The sequence below is a fragment of the Dermacentor silvarum genome, chromosome 1, assembly GCF_013339745.2.
Source record: "Dermacentor silvarum isolate Dsil-2018 chromosome 1, BIME_Dsil_1.4, whole genome shotgun sequence".
NCBI lineage: Eukaryota > Metazoa > Arthropoda > Arachnida > Ixodida > Ixodidae > Dermacentor > Dermacentor silvarum.
This window is the reverse complement of record NC_051154.1, coordinates 110658832-110686040: the sequence shown is the minus strand read 5'-3', so window position 1 is coordinate 110686040 and position 27209 is coordinate 110658832. Positions and strand designations below refer to the sequence as shown.

The window sequence follows — 27209 nt, the reverse complement described above, 5'->3', positions numbered from 1 at the left end:
CAGGCGGGGTAAAGTGTGTCTACTCAGCCGGAGGTGCTGTAGGATCTCAGAATATAAAAGCAGGGGCTGGGGATCGTCCTGGTCAGCGAGAAGTTGTGCTGTGGAGGAATCGGCGGAGTCCCGGTGTAAAAGATCTTGGGCGGTTGAGTGCTGCTAACCATGCGCCGAGCAAACTCGAGACAATGTCGAACGCATTAAGTGACAACGGCGGACTGCGGGCATACCGTCAGCGACGTAGTTCTCTCAGTCGCAGCCGTCACATCATGATTAGTTTAAGTGCACCAAGGACAAGCTATCACTTACCCCCATTTTCCGGTAGGGGAAGGGTTGGTAATAAAAATAATGACAGACGAAGCTCTTGAACCTTGAAACTTTGTTATATGGCTTGATTACATATACATGTGCTGTACTCATGCTACTTCTCAAAAATGCCTTTCTTCAAAGCTGCACTTCCCGTAGTCTTCCAGGCTTTCCCCATCCTCATGTTGCTTAATGGAAACATGCTCTATTCCCCTGTGCAAGCCACTGCTCTCACTGCTGCGATACAGCAAATATTGTGAAAGACTGAGATGTAATTAAGAGGGGAATAAATGTGTCCTGGCACCATTAATAGCTGACTTCAGCCTTATTGTCCCCAGTGTCAGCCACACACAGTCCCCTCAAAAAGTTCTCAAGACACTTCATGGGCATGCCAGACCCATGTCATGGCCCAGAGAGAGGGAACTTCCAGTGCTCCAATGAAGTTCTGGAAATTGAAGTACTATGAGCCTTGTCGCAGGGCCACATCTGGGCTTTGAAACTTTTTGGTTGTGAGTGGAGAGTGTCACCCACGTACTGGCAGGTGTCATCGCCTTCTGCCCACTCAAGCTATTCTACCCACTTACTCCACGTGCATATTTTTTATTGCAGTCGATAGCTTAATTGTTTTCCTTCTGCTCTGGAGTGCTGTTCAGACACTTTTGGAGAAATGCTATGTGCATGTATTACCACCATAACAAACCTTCCGCACTTAAACTGAATTTGTGGTCTCCTTGAGAATATCAGCTATATGCACTACTGCCTTCTGAATAGATTATCACTGCCACTTCATTTGGATTGCTTTTATCACTGAAATGCCTCCTCTTGCATGTCTGTTTTCTCACTGGGATGCCAAAGGGTTAGTTTTTCTGAGAAGCACAGTTGCTTAGGAGTCAAACACTGCTGAAATTGAGTTCCAAAAAAATGTATCTATACATTGCAAAGTGCTTTCTAAGGTTGGTAGCCATGAAAAAAAAACTAATAAAAGACCCCATTGTCTTATTTGTGCATAAACAGTATTTCCTTCAGATGATTTTTGTCAACTTCAATATCAGGAAGCCTAAATTTATATTTTTGTCATAGTCATGTGCACGCAGCTGTTTCAGACAACCCTCAATTTGTCTTAAATTATGAAAGAAAAGCCAACCAAGGAATATTAAGAGAAACAGGGCTGTAGACTGCAAAACCTTTGAACTGTTATCATAATTTTTAATATGCTTTAATTTGACACAGTAAGCTAAATGAATTAATTGTGGGATTTAACATCCCCAAGCTCCGCAGTGGGCTATGAGAACGCCATGGTGGTAGGCTCCAGATTTATTTCCACTACCTGGGTTTCTTTAACATGCACCCAAAGCATGATACGCACGCGTTTTCACATTCTACCCCATTTGAATGTGGCCAGCACAATTTGTTATAGAAACTGTGACCTTGTGCTTGGCAGCACAACACCATAGCCGTTGAGCCACTACGGCGGGTAAGCCTCTTACAGCAAGGAAAACAATCGTTACCGACAGTTCTTCATAAATAAATAAAATCGCAAAGGCAAATGTGTAGGGATCGATTCTAACCAAAATAAAACTGGTCCATTTGTCTGCTTGCCACTCAACAGATAGACTATCAGGAACAAAATATACTCTACTGATCTGTTTTGCATTTAGAATATGCTCAACTTCATACCAATTTCTCTTGGAAAAGGGTGAGACTGGGTCTACAGTTAAACCTTGATACAGCAAATATGGCTGTAACAGATTGTTGAATATAATAACAGAACTTCAAAATGTTTCTTGCCACTATCAGCGTGCAACTAATACATGCTTATAACCAACATCAGATATAACGAAGGTATTTTCGTGTCGGATTCGACTTTGTATAACGAGGTTTGTACATACACAGCTTCGGCATTCCCAAGTATTAACAGATTCAGTGAAAAGGCAACAAAACTGAACATCACAAAGGTGTTGCAAGTTTCAAGCCACACACAGGATGAACCTCATCAGTTAACATGACTGTTCATCTGGAACATAGCATGCGGAAAGCCTTTGGCATGAACAGGAATGATTCCTGCCTATGTGAAGTCATGTCAGATGCCATGCAGCAGTAACAGACAAAACATTTTGCAAACGATTTTATTTGGCAAATCTTGCACCTTTTTGTACACACAAAACACCTGCTGAAATTCAGGAAACACTGAATAACATGCTATGAAAAAAATTTTTGATTCATATAAGTTTGTCAAGAATTATGGCAAGCCGGTGCTGCATACACTCATCACTGGTCTGCTGGCCACTGCAGATTGCATTTATAGAACTTCCAAGGGTGTTGATGCAAAGTTTGTTGAAATTAGAGGCATCAAAAATGTAAAAAATGCAAAACCAATGATAAAGCAACTTTAAAGAACACACATTTTGAGGGCCAAAACTTTTGTTCTGGCATTCAGTAACCAACTCAGAAGTGACATGTAATGGGCCTATTATGCTCAAGCAAGATTAAAACCATGGGCATGTCAAACAACAACAATTGAAATGGTGCTATGAAAAACAGATAGATTTTCTGCTACGTCAATGAAAAAAATGTGTGCAGTGGGAAGACTTTTTTTTGCATATGTGTCAGCCGTGCCCATGTATGCCTAAATATACTAAGGAAAAATTTCAGTAATATAATACTATGCTGGCAAATATCATATCATGTACTTTCATTACCAAAACAAACTAAGACTAAAGATACAAAATAACTACAGCCATGTTGACTAGAGAACCTTTGGTGGCAGAACAGAGATCCTAAAGCTCTTTTATGAGTATTCTTAAAAACACATGAGAGGTTTACCATTCTCAGGTCTATGTTGTGATCCTGCAGAAATACAATTATACTTTCTAGGAAAATATGACACACGAGGAAGCTCAGAAATGCACGTCTGCACCTCCTTTGAAGACTGCTAACATAGGAAAGCAGCGAAAGAGCAGATGAAGCAGTCAATACATGAAAAATCACATGCACCGATCACGCTGCCAATAGTCGTGTTACATGCTATTCAACCACACATTACAGACTAGACAAAGCATAAATATTGCACAGATTTCTGTTTTCAGCAGACAAAATGCTTTAGTGAAATGGTGGCAAAAAACACAGAAGCTGATGAATGAAGAGTCCACATATGACGACACTCTTTCTAGCTTACTCCAATGTTCACTATTATACCAAAAAAAAAAAAAAGTGAGCCTCACTGAGGTATTAGATAAGGTTACAGTTCAAAATGAGAATATGGCAGGTAATAATGCCTCCCTAAAGGTGTGAGGATGCTTGTCAGATTAAAATAATATACTGTGTAATTTGTAAGCCCGATATCCAAGTTTAAGCATATCTGCCTGCTCCTTCTTTGGATGTAACAATGACAAAAATCTCGAAAGGGGATTTCCAAAAAAACAGGAATGTTACTAACATTTCTACAGATCTCGACATGACTACTATTACTGTGTGACTCACACAACTGAACAGTGACTCGAGAGAGGGAGAGAAAGAAAGCATTACAAGATGACATGACACTGCACAAAGAATATGAGCATGGCAATTTGCAATTAACAACAGCAAAGAAAATTCAACGCTTGTGCATCAGACAGTTTATGCACAGACACCCCACTCTGCAATGACACAAGTTTGTTTCCAACCAGGTTTTAGGAATATGACTGCCCAATTTGACTATCTCCAACTATCTACTCACTAACATAAAACTGAGCATCCTGTGACCCTATGAATCAAAGCAGCCCTCATTTGTGTGATTTTAGTGATCATATTACAGGAAAAAAAAGTGCACTACTAGTTGTAAAGCCCAATTTGGTTCTGAGCACCCTCCCATAGTTTGAGGGTCTGAGAAACTAGGAAACACGAGTACTGAAATTCAGGTTAACATAGTTACATGAATTAGAACACACACTCCTTCAAGCTTCTACATTCACTCGTGCAAGCAACTGGCATAGTTTGTGTTTCCACGTAGAAGGTTATGCAAGTGCACAATCGCAAACCGTTATGAATTGATGATTGATGATATGAATTGATGATACACTGTAGAGTCGAAAAGAAAAGCTGCGTTAATTGCTCATGTTAGCGTTTCATTTCTGCTTCATAGTATGTGCAATTCCTGCCAGCTAGAACAGTTAACCTAACCAGTTTGGAAGAAAATAGCCCATTAAACCTATTCCAGAGTCATTACTTAAATTTTCAAAAATTTCCGTGGACAAGTATGGCATACCCATAATTTTTTTTTCGCCTGCAATGAATGCGAGTAATTAGGCTGGCTCATCAATTATATTTTTACTTTTTGAGCAGTTCTCTTTTTTCTGCTGTCCTGTGGCAGATAGCATTTTAAAGCTGTCAGCAGTGTGGGCCTTTGTTGAATTAGGACTTGCAAAACAGCGCCGTTTGCAAGTCATGACAAAACAACTAGTCCAACAATACGTTTCGACAAATTTCATTTAGGAAATGGTGCACTTGTGTAACACAATATTCTAGTCATCTCAGAAGTGCACCTCTTGTGCAACAGAATTAAATTTAAGTCCTTGGCCTTGACAAGAATGTACAAAGTAACTTAAGCACTGCGTTCTTGTCAGAAACTTCCAGCAATTTGGACAGCTACAACTAAAGCTAGACTCTAATATTAAAAAAAAAAAAATTGATTTCAGGTAAATTTAGTGCCTAATTATTATATATCATCGAGATCTGGAACAAATCCGGACGATAAAAGTGCATGTGCTGAAATGCTGAGCATTCAACAGGCAATTACTAGTGTTTATAACACCCCCTTACCATATGGTATTTTTAAATTGTTATAAACAAATACATTCAGAGTTGTCGTCACACAGTATACTATAGAGCCAAATATATTATTTTCCATGGGAACAGTGAAACTAAAAACAAAATGTTAAACTTGGTCGGCTTCACAAACTAAAATAATGTTTGTCGCAAGCGAGTGTAACTAAAGGTGTTCGGTGGGCTAATTTGTTCCTAGCATTGCAATATTTATAACCAGAGCTATTTTGAATGGGACACAAGGCATCTACTCCTAGTGTGCTGTTCTAATTTGTGCTGGTAGCACATTTCATAAGTCATAAAGAGAGATAAAATACTATCCCACTGTGCCTTATTTGGATTTTCTGCACAGTTGTAAAGCTATTCCAATTGAAGTAAAGTTGTGAAGCTGATCCAAATGAAGCTGTTCCAATTGAACAGACATTTCAAATGTCTTCAGGACATTGAAATAGTTAACGATAATAACTGCACAGTCACTATTAATCATGCACTGCTACAAAAACTGTAAGGGTAGTGAAGTAGGCATACTGGAGACTTCATTTTGTGCAGCATGCAACAAAACGAACAAGATGAAGCAGGGATGAGAAAAGTGCTTTCTATCAGCAGCATGCTTACTGTACCCACATTGAAAATTGATACACAACACAAATGCATGCCACTGTTATCAGAGAAGCCCAACAACCTATAAGTAACGAACCAGCGATAGCAGGAAGCTGCCAAAGAAAAAAAAAAAAAAAAAAAAAAAAAAAAAAAAAAAAAACAAGAAGAAAGCACAGATATCCAAGCTTCCAGAAACTGCTGGAAGACCATCCTGTCCATCCAGATATGACATTTTGTTTTTGTCGGCATATCTGATAACAGAATGACATGTGATTTCCCCCTTTGCAATGTGGCAGGCCCCAGAAACTTCGAACTGTGATCCCCTCTGTGCTTTACCAGTATGCTAGTATTGGAGTATGAAGGTGAGCAGCTGCACTCATAGCAGTGGAACAAGAAGTGAAAATTAAGTGGTCCTTTTGGTGGCGATGAAAACGTCTGCTATCCAGTACCAGACAACCCAGTCATCAGCCCGACATGACAGTGGGATTTCATAAACCGCACCTCAATTCTAATTTATAATTTTGCATACTGACATGTGTGTTTCATCAAACGTGCAGCCACTACAACCTGTCTGCCTTTTGCCTTTCTTTGAATAAGTGGACTTGAAAGCTTGCTGAAGCCTTTCAGATGGCACAGTGGGTCTAGAGAGTGTGTCAATCAACCCTAGAGTGTGCAGACAAAAGAATAAATGTTTAAGGATGAGATGTGACGAGGTAGCATTAAGATGGTTGTGAAATTTCCCGGCTTTCTCCTTTTCTTGCTTCTTGTTGTCACTGACTTGTTGAGATTTTTGAGCTTCACTAATAACTGTCTTGCATTAGTAATTTTCACACATTTTTTTGTGCGTGAACAATAAATGTTCAGTCGGTAGCAAGGTGCTAGACCAGTCTCTACTTTGTCCTGTCTACCTTTACTGGCAGACTGCACTGAAGGCATTGGGCATAGCGACAAGAAAACAGTTATCTTTAAAATTCATAAGGCCTAGGAAATACTGCTGACCTCAGAGCATGAATAAAAATTATGGCCTGATAATTAAAAATTATGCATGCAGCTTATTATGCTGTTAATGGAGTAGTTTCCTCCGCTATATTCCCAGCCCACATCCTCAAGAAACAAAAATAAATATGCAAATAGCAATATGCAGCATACATAACAAAAATAAATATGCAAATAGCAATATGCAGCATACGTAATTTCTCTGTGGTGTATGCTGCATATGCATATCAGCTGGCAGTGTAGTTTTTCATTGCTTATGATGTAGGAGCGCTTTTAAACATTCTATGAAAAATCTAACAGTAGCAACACCGTTAGTCTAGGTGAAAGTGGAGTTTGTAACACAGGAGAAAGCTTGGGGTCTTTTTTGTGTTTCTTGTACACATGTTCCTTGCAATAAAACTATGGTTTAAAAACTAACTCAACAATTTTAGAACATTAAAAGCAAGCAGATGCTGCAGCTTATAAGTTCACCCAGACAATGGATTATACAATCTGCTACTAAGACATACACTAGTATCTAATTAGAACAAAATTGACTAGGGCAACAGCATTTTTTCATCAAAACATTGCAACATAAAGAAGAAAAAGGTAGAGAACAAGAAATGAACACTACAGACATGATATACTTTGTAATATTGGCTGGCAGCTCTGGTGTTACCCTGACCATTGCTATCATTCAACAGGAGTTTTTTCTCAAATCCTGTTTGACTTCCATGATGTCACAACAGCCCACATTTAAAGCATGATTTCAAAGTGGTACCATAATACTTTTGGTGTGTCTATATTTCTTTTGGTGCATTGTTTCAAAGCTTTAGGAGAAAATTCGATGAATTTGAACCACACATTCTCGTGACGCTGTGGACATGACATTTCATTGTCTTATCTGTCATTTTTTTTAATAGAAAAATTTGTGATTAGCTGATAGCGAATTGAGATAGAGAAGAGATTATCAGTGAAGGAAAGCAGAATAACACATGCTATGCCATGAGCCTGTAGACATTTCCATGATGCTGCATGCGTCTTATTTTTTGTTTTACTAGGTAGCTATTGACTAAGTAATTATGAAGCCTCCAATTCCTCCCCAACAAATAATTACATCACCTTTTAATGCAACCAGTTCGAAACCTACAACACGTGCAGTGTGGCTTCAGATTTGAAGGAGGATATTGGAGACACAATGGAGACTGGAGGTGGCGATCACGCAGTACCACACACTGGTGATGCATGCACACATGCCATGACCATGCTGACAAATGCCGAGTTGAAATTGACAGGATACGAGGTAAGAGAAGGTAAGGGGAACACTCTGTGTTCTCAGAGAAGAAACAGCAGAGGATGAAGCCTAACTCAAGTTGAATGCAAGAAACACCAAATTTAATGGAAGAGCCAATTTGTAGGTGTGCTGCACTTGGAAACACAGTCATGGTATCGTCTTCAAACACTGCTCCTAGCTGACATCCACACACTTCAATGGTTTGTGACACCACATGACCACCACCTCCAATTTCCTCCTACTTCCCGTTCGAAGCTGAGCTGCACTTAGTGTGCATTTTAAACTGTTTGCATTAAAAGTTGGTGTAACTTCTTGTGCTCTCAAGGAATCTAGTCTTCATATTGCAATTGCAGAGTCAACAGCTACATAATAAAGAAAGAAAGAAAGAAAGAAAGAAAAAAAGGAAGGAAGGAAGAAAGGAAGAAAAGTAAGACACTTCTTTAAGCAGTATTATGTTACTTCCTACATTTAGAAATGCGTACATCCAAGGAATTTCACTCGACAGTGTTAAAGGGATACGGACACAAAGGTTGGTGGGTGGTTTTTTGGCCAAGGTCGGCCACAGCCGTCGCAGTGTTTCCGGGGGTGTCGGTCCCTTGCAGCGTTTGTTTAACCCCTTTCGGCGATCTTCGCATGTGATCGGTCCGAAACATTATCCCCGTCGGCGCTCCGCTCAGGTGGTGCGTCTTACATGTGCCTTCCCGCGGTCGTCCCTCGGTACTGACGCGTTCGTCGTGGCGGAAGGAAATGCCCAGACATTGCTGTTATAACAGCATCGTCGGTCGTGACATGCCGTCGCACACGTTTCCCAGAGACGAGAAGGTGCGTAAACTTTGGATACCTGCCTGTCAGCCATCACGCACAGCCTGGAGACCTCTAAAAAAAGACTTCATTTGCGCGGACCACTTCGTCGACGATGATTATGTGACCAGCCCGGCTGTGCTGCCTCGGCATGCCGCTCAAAAGGCAATGCTTAAAGCCTGACGCTGTGCCATCGGTCTTCTCACGAAAACGCAAAGCAGAAATGATCGGCGGTGCGTTGGAAAAGAGGAGGCGAAAAGATGTCGGTACTGTTTTCGTTCACTTGTAGCCTTGTGCATTGTGAGGGCAAGGCTGGGGCGAGATTCCTGATGCTGGGCACGAAGGCAGTAATGTCTTTAAAAATGTTAGCAAAGCATAATAAACAATACAAGGCTAGCGAGCGCGACTCACAAGATCAGACACACACACAGCTCTGTTTCTCCACAGGCTAAAAGCAGAAAAGCTGGGCAGAACGCCAGCCAGTTGCTGCCACCTGTCGGTCGGCTGGCGAAGTGGACGTGAGAGTCTCAGAGGTACCGATACCTCACAGCAGTTGCTCATGCCAACGGCATAAACTACTATTCAGTCATCCACACAGTGCTGAAGTACCCCGCAGCTGCCTCGCCTGCGTGCACTCTTGAAAAAACAAGTTTACAGAGGAAATGACAAATAATTTTTGCACCAGTGTCTGGTGCAGAGCGAAATCTTCGCGCTAAGGTTTGCGAAAACCTGACTGGCACTTCCACGGCCGCCTGCTCTTCTTCGTCGCTTGACACGGAAGGCTCGTAACCGTAAGCGGTAATATTTCTTGCCAAGTTGGAATGGTCCTCGTCTTCAGACGTGTACTCATCGCTGGTAGAGGCACCAGAACTCGAATCCATGCTCGCGATGACGGCGTTGGCGTGCTTCGAATGACCGCGACCGGCTGGCTGGCTATCCGACGAGGGTGTCGTGATGTCACCTTCCAACTCCCGCGGGTCGGGCGGCGAGGCGCACGCTCACAAAAACGCCAAAAATAAAGCCATTGGCTCAAAAATGAGCTAAGTGACTACTTCTTTTCAGTGTAATCACACACTGAGGATTCATTTTCAGCATTTTTGTAAAATTTTCACATTTCATGTCCGTATCCCTTTAACACATAAGGTAGGTGCTCGCCTTTTTTTTTTTTTTTCATAAGACTGGTTAACTTTACAAGCATGCTGTCTCACATGAGCAAACATTATGAACTTCTCAACTTGGTGAGAGAGTATTACGAAGAAGCATGCTATCATCAACATCAGAGGACCTTTTTGAAAGATTGTTACTGATATAGAAGAAACACCAATGCAATATTTACACCCTATAGCATGTGAAATGGTGCCTTCTCTAGGATTTTCTTTTTTCTCTAGAGAAATCTGCACTTTGTGCAGTGCAAAGATGATATTTCAATGAAACATGGTCAACTCGGTAAGTCCTTCATACCATTCACAATTTTCCGCATACATCTATGCACATACTCCATAACGTTTGCAAGCACAGTAATACCTGTAATATAAAAATAAAAAAACAAGCGTAAATGCCTCTTTTAACATGTTAACTGCTGGCTTAGAATGTCCAGCTTATTTAGGAAAATTCTGACACTTCTCCCCTCTCTCCACCTTTGATGCCTCAGGCATTATTTATAAGGTGATATTTCACACAAGTAAAATTAATTGTTCAGCATATGAAAAGAGAATTAAAAAAAGCTGCTAATAAAGTGAACGTGCTTATGCCATGAGGGAAGCTAGAGTTTACATTTGCATATTATTTATGCATATCCTTGATTTTAAGCGTGTTTACAGCAGAACATAATATGCAAATTTGTTAATTTTCTAAGAAAACACAGGCATGCCCTTGCATCATGGATGCAACCTGTCAAGCCAGTAATAATACACTGGAGAAAGAGCAATTACTCACACTAGAAATTAACCTAGAAGAAACACTTCTAAACACTATATTTTTTGATAATTTTCAAGACACAAAATATTGTAAGAAGTCGGATTTTAGTGTGCATTCCATCTTCCAGACTCGCATGGCTTGGATTATTCTTCTAAGCTAGTGAACACCTGCTAGAAGAGATTGCAATGTCAGCATTTGAGGATGTCTGCTTTGGCCCCGGTTTTTGATTCACACAATGATACTATAAACAGAAAGAGCTCAATAAGGGCACTGGCATGAATCACAGCCACAAAGATCACGTTTGCATGTATGCAGCAGCATTAGGCTAAAATCTAAAATCTCTGCAGTGCCTCGTGGAAGATCACACATTAGCAATGATAACAAAAGCCATATCTCCACTTTTGAATTTACAAGCTGCTACCTGGCTGATGTCAGTGTAACGTTATGAATTTTACAGCATTCTTATGCATCAGTTTTTTGTGCACAAAAAGTATACTAAGCCACCAATGTGATTCTTAAAAACACCCAGCCTCTGCTAGATGCTGCCCCAACACATGATGTAGAAGGGGAGAAATGTGAAAATTTAGACATGGCACAGGTCAGTGCCAAGCATCTACCAGTTTAAGTTATTTCGTGACACACCAAGGTTCTGCTCTCAGTAAAAGTTACATGTTCCAGAAGCTTTATCAACCTACCCAGCTCAACATTTTCCTGTGATGTTTTTTCAACTGAGAATCTGTATAGTGACATCAAGAGCAGACACTTCAGCTTCTCTGGTAAATGTAGAAATGAGATGAGAAACAATAGATTTAAGAGAAATACATCCCAAAAATAAAAAGATAATGCCAAAAGCTCCCGGCCAACAGTACAGGCTGAGTATAGAAAATCAAATTTTTCTCTACAACTTACAGGCACACCACAAAATCAGTGCAGCACTGTGGTGCTGGCGATGCAGCTGGTACACCCATAGAAATGGTGAAAAGCAAAACTTAAAGGCATACTAAAAAAGTTATTTGAGCTGCAATAGGAAATTATCAATACCAATAAACTCACCCTTACCACAAGAAGAGGCTTAGTATGCAGGGACAAAAAAAAAAAAGAGAGGACGCCTGGTACTGCTGCCTTGCAGTTCCTGCACCAGCTTGCTGCATCATCATGGATTCCGACTCTGTCTGCTCAAGCCTAATCAAGCTTCTATAAGTAAAGATGATGGACTATACTGCATTCTAAAAGCCCCCAAAGACTCAACTTAGAAAGGTTAAAGAATTAAAAAAAAAAGAAAAACAAAGTCGCCATGACCCAGATACGAAAAATTACTCAAAATTTCCAATGTCATACTGGCATACCGGAGCTCGATTATAATTGTGAAATTAAAAAAAAAAAAAAAGAAAGAAAGGAACTTTGACCTTCATTTTCTCTTCTGATAATCAACCTATTACCGTGGAAGTAACAAAAATAGAGTTTTGAAAGAATACTTCATCAGTCTAAACTGAATGTAGTGCTTCTCTTTAATGTCACTATAAGACGGTAAATTAAGCTTGATTTTTCAGTACAGTATTGCTACGAGGCACAACCTATGGCAGCTATGTCTTCTATTATTAAGCAGAGCTTATTCAAACCAAAAAATGCCCCATAAAAGTTTGACTCCCCAAAAGTAATGCAGCTTTTCTTAAATGTTTTGATGACGAAGGCAACACAGTCAATCAACACGCTTCATGCGAGTTACAATAACTACAGCAATAACTGAAAAGATATGAACACATGTTAAGGCATCCCCTTTTTTTACAAATCATGGACAACGAAAACTAGGCAGGGAGTTTACACACAAAGTGTGGTTAAGAGTCCCTAAAGTACTTTTTTTTTTTTCAATACAATTGTCAAAGAAGGGAGGATGCTCAGATCTGTGGTGTTCATCAGTCACATTGGCACGGTGTAATACATGCTGTCCCCTGGGTCATGGCCACAGGCGAAGATAGCGAAGGACATGACCAGAAATGAAATTAAAACAGGCTTTTAGCTGTTTGCATGCTCTAGCCAAGTGCCCCATTTGTTGCTGGCGGGAGGGCAACAAGTCATCTTGTAATTTATAATTTAATGACACTGCATCCAAATGGCACTTCAAGACAATGGTGTCAGAATTGCCATTGAGACAGTTTTGTTTTCAACATACTAGATCTTTTCTATTGCAAAAGTCGCAGTCAACTAAAATAAACATATTTACAAGGGAGCCATAGAAAGGTGTACAGCAAGGGTAAATGCAAATATGAAGCAGGCACACATCCAGAATAGGAATGTGATCCTGCACAATGAATGTTGTGTTGCGGTGGCATCAACTGGTGGTTATGGGTGACATCATAATGTCCTGACTGGCAACTGCTGGGGACAGGCATTGAGGAGGGGCCTTGGGCCGAAGAAAACGCAGAACTCCCAGAGCAAGGCAGGAGCATACACAGCCCAGACCGAATATCTGCGGGAAGAAAGGCAATGTTCAGGTCATAAATGATATTACAACATTTTGCCCAGTTTTATCTGAATCTTTGCCTAACCATTCTTCTGACTTCCCCAAAAAATATAGCAGAGCCCACCTTGAAAAAAGAAACTTGAACACTCACCAAGACGTATCTTCACCATGAATCACAACAAAAGAACATAACAAGAATGCAGTTACGCAGTGAAATCCCATTACAGTACACCAGGTGGGATCAAGCAACATGTTCACTATAACAGGGAGTTTTTTAACTGGATTTGGTCTAGTACTGCCAAAAAGATTTTTTTCCCCATTTTTGTCTGTATTTTCAAGTAGCCTAAGACTCCATTATTACAGTCAAAGCCTCAATTTCTCGAGAGCGTCACAAATAATTAATTACTGCAGCTTTTAAATGACTCATTAGAAATGCATGTCAAGCGCAGAGTGGCTTTGTATGTGAAAAAGGAGACTCAAGAAGTCACTAAAAGCGGAGGCGTCAGTCATGTGGTATCACAAACAACTCAAGAGTCCACCAGTCAGCTTGGTGTGGTGTTTGAAGGCCATACAATGACCGCGTCACCAAAAGCTGTCAAAGCCGCCTTTCCAATTGTGCTGTATTCTTTAAAACTCAGGGGGACATGCTTTTCCCTATTGTCCTGTCGAGTGCTGAATGGACCAAGCTCTCTGCATCACGGCCACAGTGTTTGCAAACGCATCAGTGGTATCTGGTACCGCGAGACCTCCACAACAGGTTTCGATGCCATGGTGAGTCTCCTTTTTCATGTCTGAAGCTGCACTGCTCTTGGCACGCATTTTGAAATGGTCGCGTAATGCAATTAATTATTTGTTGCACTCTCAAGGAACTCAGGCTCCATAGTGTAATTACTGTGCCGATGACTATCCAATAAAGCAATAAAAAACAGGACAGAACTTTCCTGTCAGTACTCCATTTAACAAAAAATTTTTTTCCAAAACTGAAGAAACAGCTTATGAAGCCATCACTTCCAAAATTTTGGTCAGAGAGAGGTCACATAGTTATTAAAGCAGCATACTATCTATATCCTTAACTACATGTAATGCTATCTATAAATGAGTGTCCAGGAAAAAGAACGAGAATAAGAAGAAAGAGAAAAACATGCACATACTAAGCAGAACATAGAGATTATGGTTCTTTATACAGGGTGTCCCAACTATCATGCATCAAGATTTAAAAATATGCAAATACCACGTAGCTGGACAGAACCGTAGCTGGACAGCCGGACATTCTGCCTAATTACACAATTAGTCTTAATTAATTAATCAACTTCTCTAATATCATAATTAGATTAAAAGTGTTGATAAAAAAATTGTAGAGCAACATGAAAACCTCCCGATACAGCTTTCTGTTGCTCGAAACGTGTGGCATAAAAGTGCTTTTGCGTGCATGAAAGAAGCCCGCGATTACACGCAAAATTGCCACGCAAATGGCTGCTCGAGCCACTTTGAGTGTATTTGCGGGTTTTTTCACGCTCGAAAAAACACTTTTATGCAGCCTGTATTGAGCAGCAGAAAACTGTATCGGGAGTTTTTCATGTTGCTCTACAATTTTCTCATTGAGACTTTTCATCTAATTATAATATTTGAGAAGTTTATTAATTAAGACTAATTATGTAATTAGGTAGAATGCAAAAAATAATCTCAGTATTTCCAAGTGACTGCAAACAACATTACCTTGGTTCTGTCCAGCTACGTGGCATTTGCATATTTTTAAATTTTGCTGCATGATAGTTGGGACAGGCTGTATACTAACGTGACACCCAAAGAGACTGTTGGGGCGGTATTCTCAAGCAATCACTTTCGGGGATATAATCACTTTCAAGAGATTTTGCGTGTCTTGGCACCGGACATGTCAGCGCATACGACTGACAGTGCCAAGAACGCTGTTGTATACTTTGATGTGTCTGGTGCCAAGTCGCACAAAATCTCATAAAAGTGATCATATCCAGAAAGTGATTGTTCAAGAATACCCCCCTTGGTATCATTCAGAAAAGGAGATGTTTCAGGAATCACTAAGTTTACTATATTTATTCGAATATAAGGCGAGGTTTTTCCTAGAATCCTTAGCCTCAAAGCCGCCATTGTCGCCCTGCCGTATATGCAAGGGTGATAGATTCAGTTACTGTTTCAATATGGCAACAGCATAATAAGTGATACTCTAGCTGTCAGCAATACGGCGTGTGACCACTGCTATGTGTCAACTCACCAGCACATCAGTGGTTTGTGACACCTTGTGACTACTACCTCTGATTTACGCGACGTAAGGAAAAGTCCTGCTTTGTGCCTGAAGCCGCACAGAACTTGGTGTGCATTATGATTAATATATTATATAATGAATGATTTGTTGTATTGTCAAAAAACAAGCTTTTTTAAATGTTTTCATATTGCTGGCTATACTGAATGTCACAATATTCAATTCCATAATGGAAAGTATAAAAGTACTACATCATTCTATGTACCTCTTAACAGGAGGGAATGGATCTGTACTAACCCCAGAGACAACAAAGAGGCTGCAGGTCCAGTCAACCACGGTAAAGTAAGTTTGTCGATAAAGCACCTTGTTGTGCATCAGCAGCGAGGATGAGACCAGAAACAGTAGGGCCAATACTCCCCACAGCACTGTGTCCTGTAAAAGAGCATGATGCATATGCCAAAGCATCATCACGCACATTTAAATGTGCACTGCCATCTAACAGATACCATCGCGGAACAATACAAGATCATAAAAAAAAGAGTCCTTTTTACCTGGGTAAATGTAAAATATAAACGTTCGCATTAAAGCAGACTAAAAGGGATTGACAACTAATTTTTATGGTACCCGTTCTTTTAACACAATGGAAAGCTTACTGGTCTGAGTGTCCAATCAGTGGTAACGTGGAAAACGCCAGGGAACATTTGTTTATCTGAATTTTGCTATCTGTTTTGAGGATGTAGTCGTGCTCAAGAAACATGCTGCAAACAGGCATAGGTGAGCGCGATAGTAATTATACGCCGGCGTTGGTGGGAAGCAGAAGACAAGTCGGCTTTAGCCGTAAGAAAGTAATATTTTTTTTATCAAGCTGACGTTCCTGCGGTTCACATTTTATGAAGCGTTGAATTATTTTTGCAATAATAGGTAGTGTCCAAATCTACGCCCCAGTAACAGCTCCCTCCAAGTAACACAAACCACTCTCGAAGGCCATGCTTTTGCTTACTGCATGCACCAGGCTTCCAAGCTAAGAGGTAGGATATGCCAGTAGTACTATTATTGCAGTGCTGGCACCCATTCATGGCACAATTCGTCGATGGCATTTTGTATCTCACAGAGACCACAGAACTTGGGGTACTAACTCGCAAACGCGCGTGTGTACAACAGCCCTCATGTGCGCCGTGACCCACTGAACAGCTCTGCCTACTCTGCTGCTCCACTCGTTACCACAAAGGCAGCGTCGCTCGTTAGCGTGCACTTTTTTTATTTTGTAATACGCATAGAATAAAGTTCTAAAGCTTAATAATATATGAACTGCAATTTTAAGCAATAAGTATGCTGTACAACAGCCGGCTTACATATAGTAATCTCATATACCTCAGAAGTGCCAAGACTTCACCGCCAGGCCGCGCCACTTACTGGTCTTTGAGACTTTCTTTGCCAATTGAAAAGTATAACTCCTACTTAAATCGAAAACAGCGTGCTGGATCCTATCACTATAAATCATGGTTATTTAATTTCCATCAACATCTCACAACACATTCTGGCCAGTTGTCAGCCTCTTCAAGACATGTATGGCAAGCATAATTTCAGTTGCAATTTTATTGCTGACTTAGCAGTGTACAAAAACAACTGAGGGCATAAAGTGTCTACAATACACAATTTCAATACACTATGGGTAATAATATGTGTTTAGTACTTAACCGAATTATGCCTACAGTATTTTTGTACTTTTTTTCTTACTGGAGATAAAACATGTTGTGTTTCACTCGTATCCTTAAAATCTTGAAAGCTAGCAAATTATTGTTAAAGGGCCCCTAAACCACGCTGAGCTCAAAGGCAAGCAAGTGGTTTCTCGGTAGCCTTCACTACCCTCCCCAAGAGTTCCCTCTCCTCTTCGCCACATACTTCAGTAAAAGACACCTGACATTACATCAGTACGAACTTCAAATTGGTACTAGAAGAGAAACTTGGGCGAGTTGGTGGGAATTCATGTTTAGGAAAATAACAGCGCTGGGTAGACAAGGACACACAGTGTCGTATTCTTCTGTGTGTCCTTGTCTACCCAGCGCTGTTATTTTCCTAAACATGAACTTCATGTTGGTGCTCTTTTATTGTTTGAAAACACAATCTATTTCCAGTTACGACCACACACTTTCTGGCTCTGTTTTGCATGTTTTGCACTGTTGCCGCCACACACGCAGTGCAAAACATGCTACACGAGGCAAAATCAGTTCACTGCGCATGACAGGCAAGGAAGACGACGAGGAAGAGCGGGTATGCAACCGCATGGTAAAGGTGTGCTAGCAGAAGGATCATTACTGACATCCCTCGGTAGATGGACCAATTGACAGCTTTTAACTCAGTGATGCCATGTGCATGACCCTGTTGACGTCAAGACGTGCGAAGAAGGAACTGGAAAACGAAAACGACATGCGAAGAAGGGACTGTTTTTTGAATTTATGACCTTCCTGCGATGTGTAACACTGCCATGTTCACCAAAGATGATCATCATGGCATAATGTACACAATGTGAATGTTTATTTAAAATGGTTTCAAAATGTCAGAGGCAGTTTGGGACCCTTTAAGCTAAAAACACTTGTTTACAAGTGAAAAGAAAGAAATAGAGGAAAAAAAAAGCCAAGGCAAACATCGACAGAGGTTTTAGACGTTTATAAACTGCGCGAAAAAAACGAGGACACAAGAAAGAAAACACACACGACACCACGAGTGCGGGGTGTGTTTTCTTTCTTGTGTCCTCGTTTTTTTCGTGCAGTTTATAAACGTCTAAAAGCTATGAACCAACTAGCCCGCCAGAACGTCCTACTATCGACAGAGGACAAAATAAGCTGCGCTATCCCATTCAGTATGAGTGCAATGCGTGAGTTACAGCTGGAGCGCTCTCAAATTCAATCTATTGGTATTAATGTGCAATGCACTCGTGAAAAAAATGAAAAATTCCAGTGGCGCACATCAACCCCTGCTCTTCTGCTTTCTATCTGCTTCTATGTCATCTATCTATGCTTCTGTCATCTGCTTTCTATGAATTTGCTGTGCCTGTATCGTGAAGCGATAATACAGTGGCCTGCTGAGGAGTGTGGCTAATCCTTCGCGTGCTGTGCTTCATCATGGTGTTCAACAGCTGCTCCTTGGCGAGTCACTCTATTATTGTCACAAAATGTGCGCCTGACTCAGTATGCTGCCAGCCCTGCCGACGGCCTTGCTACTTCTTACGCGGCGAGGGTAAATGAGGAGCAAAGCCTCCCTTTGTCCTGCAAGCTGCCAGACTGGTTCTTGATGTAATCGTCAGCGCGCAGGGTTTGTTGGGTTGTAGAGGTAAGTGGATGCACCTCAAGGGTCAGCCAAGCAGTGGCTGGTAGGCTAAGTTCCCCAAGCAAGGGTCCTCTACAAAAAGACCAATGCGTAACCCAAGTCTGCCACCACCTTCGGCAGCGACCACCACAGCGAGGAACCAGCAGCCCGATGATCTTTGGACCAGACTCCTGACTTGCACTTTGCAGATAATCCCATGTTCTCAACGCTCAGATTGTATGCCTGACTTTTATATTGCATTTAATTGTTTGTTTATGTTAATCATTGCACATTATTTTTTGCATTTTCTTTGAATGTAGTGTTGATTGCTTTTATTTATCGTTTTTCATTCACTTGCATTTTTGACTATTTTCTTATCGATCGTATCCCCACTTATGGTTCATGGGAGAGTTTTTTGTTTTTGTTTTGTCGACATCTCTCACCTCTAGCGAAAGTTTATGTGCATGTATTTTTTGTTTGTAATGTTGAGCATTGCATAAGCTCCTGCAATTAAATTCTGAGTGATTCTCGTCCTCTCCCACCTCATGCCTCTGGTTCATGGTTGATCACGTGTGGACCCACCGCCGGTCAGCAGTCAAACCTTCCTTTGTAAGCACCCGGGGTGGGTTTGTTTGTCGCCCCACCTACTCAGTTTCGGAGAGTGCAGTAAATTAACCACCATCTTTTGACAGTTATCGCTTCACAATATAGGCACAACACATCCGAAGCAGCAGACGACAAAAAGGATGGGGTTTTGATGTGCATTGTTGGAGTGGAAAAACTCTCCAGCACTTCACATGCTAGCGTCACTAGCTTCAGAGTGCTCTGATCATGGCTTGCATGTTGCAACTCATCCTGAACGTGATAGTACATGCAATGCTGAATGGCATCTGAACTTGGATGGTACATGAGCAAATGTATATATATGAGGGTAATTCCATCCATAAGTTTCCGGCCTGACCAACTTTTAATGAAATCAAACAACTCTGTCACATTCCAATATAACCTTCCTTCACTTCAACCCATTTTTCACACCTCTGCACTAACATTTCTATGCCCTTCAAAAAATAGTCTGGACTTTTGTCTTCAAAATGTCTGTGGACAGCACTTTGAGAAGAGGTAGTAGTTATTGGGCGCCAGGTCTGGGCTAGAGGGCAGGTGATCGATTTCCTCGAAGCCACAGACCTTCGTTGCAGCATTTTCAATGCTCACTGTCTGAACTGGAGCGTTGTCGTGAATCAGGCAGATGCCATGATGGAAAATCATTTGCCTCTCCTCATTTATTGCATCATACAGTTTGTATAGAAGTGACACGTAACCCTGTAAGTTCATGGTGGCATTTCTTTCCTTAAACTCGATCAAGAGAATCCCACGATCAACATCCTTGATCTTGTGTTTGTTTGGTTTCGCCTAACCTTGTGTTTACCACCATACCTGACGTAGTTGGCTCTCTTACTTACCTCCCTGGCATAAGTGATCATTCTTTGATTCACTTTACCGTCAAAGCACGGAGCTTATCTGGCAAAAAGCATAAAATAATTCGCGATTACAGTCGGGCAGACGTAACATCGATAACAGCCGAAATGCAATCATTCCTCCTTGATTTCATGTGCGATTTTTCCAGGCGCACAGTTGAGGAAAACTGGTGCCTCTATAAAAATAAACTGGGTTCTTTAATCCAACGTTTCATACTGCAGCGAAAGATAATTTCTAACCCACGGTCACCCTGGTTTACTACTGCTCTAAAATGGCTTTTGAACAAAAAGAAATGTTTATTTCGTCGTGCTAAGCAAACCAATAACTCGAATCATTGGGCTGTCTATTTTGAAGTTAACATGCAGTACAATAACAACATCGAGCAGGCCAAGGATCTCTTTTTTTAACACTACTTTGCCGGAAATGTTGCAAACTAACCCGCGCAAGTTCTGGAATATTGTCAGTGGCTCGGACAATCGCCTTATCCAACTTGCACGCAACGATACCCACTTTAGTCCCTCCGCCCCAATGCTGATTAGTGTTAAACAATGCGTTTGTTTCTTTTTTCTGTAAAACCGCGCCTGTTTCTTTCCCATGTTTTTGCGACCGAAACTTTCTTCCTAAGGATCCCATAATCATTGATTCTGTGGGCATTGCTAAACTCATTAGCAATCTTAAGGTTTCATGATTAAGGTTTCATGATCGTGTGTCTGCGATTCAATTACGTCAAAAATACTGAAAATGACGCAAATGCATTCCTCTGTTATCTTGTCCAATATTTTTGCTCAATCTTTAAAAGTGCTCCACAATTCCCGGTGATTGGAAGGTAAGGAAGGTGCTCCCTGTCCATAAGTCAGGTAATGTACATCTACCCGATAATTACAGACCCATATCACTTACAAGCATCCCATGTAAGCGTCTTGAGCACATTATTTATTCTCATTTAATCGAATTTCTAGAAGACAACTCTTTCTTCACTAATTGCTGGATTAAAGACTTTCTCTCTGACCGCACCCAGTTTGTCATTGCTAACTGTTCTTCTACACTTTCTTCTGTCTCATCCGGCGTTCCACAAGGATCTGTGTTGGGACCCTTGCTCTTTCTCATTTACATTAACGACCTCCCTGACTGTCCACGTTTTCATCAATAAAGCTTTTTGCTGATGATTGCATCCTTTATAAAAAACTAGCCCAACCATCTGATCAGCAGAAACTTCAAGAAGATCTTAACCATTTGTCCTCATGGTGCAATAAATGGATGATGTGTCTAAACATCACGAAATGCAAAAACATGCGAATAACTAGACGGTGCCACACTACTGGCAGCGTGTATTTTCTTGACGATATTCTACTAGATCCTGTGACCTCTTACAAGTACCTCGGCATCCACATCAGTTGCGATCTTTCTTGGCGCATACATGTTGAGTATGTTACTAACAACACAAACCGCATGCTGGGTTACTTACGCCGTAATTTTCCCCGATCAGCTTCGTCAATAAAACTACATCTATATAAGACGTTTGTCCGCCCTAAATTAGATTATGCATGCTCTGTCTGGGACTCCAAAAACACTACACTTTCAGCAACTATTGAATCAGTCCAGAATCGCGCAGCTCGTTTCATTCTATAAAATTACCTTACGGCATGCCAGCGTATCATCAATGAAAGCAGCACTTGCCTTACCTGAACTATCTTTGTGCCGTAGATGCTTTCGCCTTTCATTGTTCCACAAAATCTATCATTATAATTCGATTCTAAAAGACGATCTTTTTTCCGCTCCCGTCTACGTATCATCGCGTTCAGATCATAACTACAAAGCTGGTGTGCCATCCTGTCGGACTAATACCTACAGCGAATCTTTCATTCCGAAGACTAGCAAAGAATGAAACCACCTTCCCGCTTCCATCGCCGCCATCACCGACACCAACAGCTTCAAGACTGCCATTCATGAAGACTTTTGTTAACATGTTTTCTTTTTTTATAACTGTATTTTTTTTTTCTTTTACTGTGCAAACACTTGTTATTTTCCACTCCTTCCTGTAATGCCCTCGGGCCTTGGAAGTATGCTAAATAAATAAATAAATAAATCCCAAAAGACTGTTGTCAACATCTTGGTCGACTGAGTCACCTTGGCTTTTCTCGGTGGCACTTCTCCTGACTTGCGCCATTTCATCGATTTTTTTTTTGGAAAGGGGATTGTAGTAAAGGACCATGGTTACATCCCTGGTGACAATCAACTCCAGCGCTTCTCTCTCATTCCCCACGGCAAAACTCTAAAAACTTCAGGGAACAGGTCACACGATGCTGCTTCTGCACAGAAGAAAGGATTCGGAGCACCGATCTTGCACTGACCTTTGTCATGTGAAGCTTCTCATGAATTATGCGGAACAAGGTCGTTACAGTGAGTCCCACCCGTGTCGCGATTTCTTTCAACTTCAGCTTCCTGTCATTGAGCACTCCCTCCTCAACGAGACAGATAATTCCTTCGGTCATCACCTCCATGGGTTGACCACTGCGGGGCTCATCCTCAATGCTCTCTTTTCCCAGGCGAAACAGTTTTGCCCACTCCTTCACGGTAGAATAAGAAGGGGAAGCTTCTGCATACACACCATCTAAACGTTGTTTGATAACACTTGGAAAGACCCCTTCTTTGGCGAGGAACTTAATCACGGCTCAATACTCGACTTTTAGCATTATCGCTACGTACGGTGCCTCGTGTTTGTCAGGCGATTGCGTGCTACTGACGAACACGCGTGCAGAGTTGAAACTCGTACGCTGGCCTCCTAAGAGATGGTGCTGCGTGTCTTAAGTATCTGTTTTGAAATTGCTGCAAGTTTTAAATGTCAGGTCAGAAACTTATGGAATTTCCCTCGTATATACTGTGTGCACAACGCACCTGAGAACATGACAATGGATGACTTTGAGAAAAGTAACAATATTTCAGACAAAATGAGGTATTAGTGTGTCAAATATTGCAGAATATTAATCTAAACACCCCCTTCCAGCTTCAATAATTGAGTGAATGCCACAATACTCTGACCAGGTGGTACATGTTAACATTGACCATTTCTTCCACAAGCAGCAGCCTTCAGTGAGTTCTTTGCATTGTGTAGCTGTTTGTTAGTCCTCCCCTGAGTGATACCTCAGGTTTGGAATCTTGGCAAGTAAGAGGCCACTATGATTTTGATGTGGTCGAATAAGTTTGCAGCTAGCAACTCTTGAGTCACGTAGGGCATGTCAGAGGACGCAAAGCCATCACGAAGGACTATTGCCTAATGTCCCCATGCACAGAAAACCTGACTACTGACTTTGCCACCTGTAACTTCTTAGCAATGGCTATCCCTGACTTTCCAGGATTGTCACTCATGATGGCCTGTACCTGCTCGACGAACTCAACAGTGGAGACAATGTCTAGCTGCTGGCCCTTCTTTCTCTTTGCCACAGATGACATGTGACCATTAGAAGTCATGAGCCCTTTTCTGTCCTTGAGAACAAAGGAACTTGTCACATTCAGGATGGCGGTGATCACCAATTCACCGGTGATATACAATTAACCATGGCCAGCAGCTAAGATAACTAGGATGCACATGTCCTCATCTCCTCCTCTTCTCTCTCTCTCTCGCTCCCCCCATCCCAGTGTTGGAATGGAAGCTACTACCTTGGAACAAGTATGCTAGATAAATAAGAGTTTCACAACTAAAAAATTTTGCATCTTGACAGATATAATGGGAGCGTCAATTTCTATGGAAATACAAAGCTGTGTTCATAGATACCTTGTGCACCCTGTACACACACAATGGAACGCACATCTCAGGACAAAATAGCAAGTAGCAAATGAAATGAAACCATCCCCTAAAAAACGAGGCCGCCCTCCTGACAAAGCAAACCTTTTATCCTAGAGCAGGACAGAAGGTTTGTTCACACATATGCACCAGACTGTTGATTGAACATCGAGCAACAGAAGTTGCTCGAAGTTCATTTTTATTCATGAAACATGGAATTTGCTAATGTTGGTACTGAAAGCGTTTAATTTCATTGCTACATTGTTCCAGTTAGAACCTAACCATTGTTTTTTTTTGTTCTGTGTGCTAGCACCTTTAATGAACATACACAAAGGCAAAAATGTTAGTTTTACCTTTATGGAATGTTCTGCTGCATATTGCTTAAATTAATTTCTAGGTGCACATAACAAAAATATTATATTTCACAAAACTTAAAGGGGCACTGCAACACTTTTTGAACATGGCAAGAAAATGTTTGAAATCGGTAGCCATGAACACACAAGCCAAATATTATTACGCTTCATGCAGCCAGGAGCTAACAATCTCGCATAAAAAGATCACTTGCTTTCATCATAGATTGTGCGACAGCCCATAGACACCAGCTGTTGGGTGATTGTTCATAATTCCCCTAATCTTCCAATCTTGTAACAAATGGGAAGTGGTGGTTAATCCCCCTCCCGCTACTACCCCTTTCCCCCCGTCTTGTCATCGCTCCTTTGTCGCTCTTGGGCACCTTTGTTAGATGCCAACCTCAAATGGTTACCATAAGCACAAACTACAGAAAGAAAAGTAAAATAAGAAAGAAGCAATAGGCAGGGCATTGCTATCAGCACCGCCCCAGGTGAGAAGAAATGTTGTGCTGAGGGGAAATGGCAAAAGTAAACATTGTACTCTTTATATGTTCATTATTACTAGGTGCTTTTAAAAAATTTATTCTGAAATATATTCATTGAAAGGCATTGCACTCAATTTAGCGAGTTCTCAGCTTTGAAGAAAAGGTGTTGCAGGACCCCATTAATATATTGCCTTTTAAGGTTTAGGTGGCTCTGTGGAATACAGCTATATGTGCATATGGAATACAGCTATATGTGCACAAACAGAACTTACGATGAGGGCCCAATTCAGGGGCAGGAGGTGGACAATGGAGGAGTTGTCCACTATCATCAAAACAGCTGTTAGAAGGAAGGCCAGCACACAGACAAAGAGGTGTAGGCGGACACGTTCCGACCGTGGCAGCTGCAGGACATCATATTCCTTGGTGCCTGCACTTGCTATGCAGATGAGGCTCAGCAGGGACAGCAACTGCACATACAGCAGCTATATACATGTTTTATCACTGGATTACACATCCCTCTGACAGCAATGCTGTGGTACATAGCGCCCATAGCATATGGAAAATGTGTTAACACACAGCACTTGCAAGAAACCTTAGTTCTTAATTGCAACTGCACGATGGGAAAAAGGACAAAAGGAGTGAGTTGAAAATGACGCATTAGGCAAAAGAAAATGTCCATTATATACTTAAAATTTATTTCATATGATACTTAATGTTTGTTTCTTGCAATAAACTTGCCTGTGCTACGTGTTGTCTCCTTCTTGTCGCTTTTCCCATTCTGCTTAAATTGGAATGTACACAAACTTTTGCCCAGTTCTCTGTTTGACTGCACTTTAAGTTGGACATGATTCTTGCACTTCTTGGTTCAATGCTATTATTGAAATATGTGTAAAAGAATATAATGAAACACTTCTTTTCCATTTTATGGGCTTCATTTCTTTTTGTCACAGAAAAATAATGCTTTTCAGAGAATGCATTTTCCCCAAGTTCGTGATAATGCAATTATGCTTTCATAAGAGATAATTTGATATTGCCAAGCAGTATTCCATGCAAGGGTATCAAGCTTCGTATTACACGCGAGTCAATTTTCCATTGTTTTTCTAGAGTATAATTTATCCAGAAAGTCAAAATAAATTTCACTCGAAAATGTGTAATCTAGCATTTAGAATATTTCTCTCTCATTTTTGGTTCACTTAGGCAGTGAACACGAAGGGAATAAACGTCGCCTAACGCTCACACAATGAGACGCGGCGATAAAAATAAAATAGAAAAGGGTCAAATTAATCTTAAGCATTATTCGAGCAACGAGGTGCAGCTAGAAGGTACCAGCACGTGAAAACAAACAAAGCTTACTACAAAAGCAGGTGGGATAAACTACACTGAACATATCCTAATGAGTCAATAGAAAGCAACATATGTGTCAGAGAAAGAGCACGAAAAGTCTAACCAGAATGGCGATCCTTAGCGCGCCAATGATGGTGAAGGGATACGACTTGTTAAAGAAGAGCACGACGTTCGTATGCAGTGTTTCATCCTGTGTTGTTGTGTCCACAGTTGCTGGTGAATGGCCACGAAGGGCTTTCGTTTCCTCAGCAGTGCTAGCATCGTCCTCGAGAGCAACGTTCTTTAGACAAGAGTCGTCGACAAAATGTGACAGACGGCCGTGAGGAGATGAAGTTGACACGGCACTCGTGTCCGCTCGGCTTGACGATGCCGTCGACTTGATCCCTGACACTGCATCATCGGAGTCGCTCATACTATGTCAGATGCACGACTCCAGCGACCCGTCTTCGACATAAAACCAGCCGATACAGCTTCCAAAGATCACATGAGCTGAGACTGAGTGTTTAATACGGCAAACATCGCGCACGCCCACAACGCCAAGTTGCACAGAGGGGACTATTTTGACGGGAGTCGTGAAAATAGTTATTGAAACAAATTTATTAAAAAGAAAAAAAAGAAAGAAAAGAAAACGATGGAGGGGGAGGGGGAAGCTTTCCTTCCTCCATGGGAAAAAGAGGAAGAAATCGGGAGCTGAGTCGCCGAACTGCACTGAACTTTAAAAATATAACGACAGAAACATTATCCCACTGAAAAAGAAGCACTTGTTAGACATACATTAACCCGATTTTTTCCCCTACTGTTCTCTTTTTGCTTGGTTGAGGCATTCCTACAGCACTCCAACTCATTGGAACCAACCAGAGTAAGCCCAGAGGAGCCACGTGACCATCGGATCTCGGTTGCGCTCCCAGCTCGAAGGTGAGAGACGCCCTCCGCTTTAGCGCGACGCTCGGAAAGAAACAGGCAGATGTGTTTCGAACCATAGGCGGAAAGTTTTCATTTTTCCGGGGGTGGGGGGCTGGGGCCTAACCAGCTTTCTGAACCTCACCCATGTATGCTTATATATATATATATATATATATATAT

General features: G+C 41.3%; 1 protein-coding gene and 1 long non-coding RNA gene across 2 annotated transcripts; both read right to left on the bottom strand.

The window, feature by feature from the left end:
• Positions 1–2412: 2412 nt before the first annotated feature.
• On the bottom strand, positions 2413–9042 carry LOC125947500 (uncharacterized). Its single transcript, XR_007468343.1, has 2 exons — positions 4109–9042; positions 2413–4060 (listed from the first exon to the last, which is right to left on the bottom strand). It is a non-coding gene; the product is annotated as an uncharacterized LOC125947500 (long non-coding RNA).
• Positions 9043–11815: 2773 nt separating this feature from the next.
• On the bottom strand, positions 11816–26711 carry LOC119434913 (uncharacterized). The gene is made up of 4 exons (XM_037701937.2): positions 26230–26711; positions 25055–25249; positions 15682–15816; positions 11816–13154 (listed from the first exon to the last, which is right to left on the bottom strand). Exons 1-4 carry the CDS (start codon positions 26536–26538, stop codon positions 13017–13019), a joined length of 777 nt encoding a protein of 258 aa, XP_037557865.1. The 5' UTR covers positions 26539–26711; the 3' UTR covers positions 11816–13016.
• Positions 26712–27209: the final 498 nt, after the last annotated feature.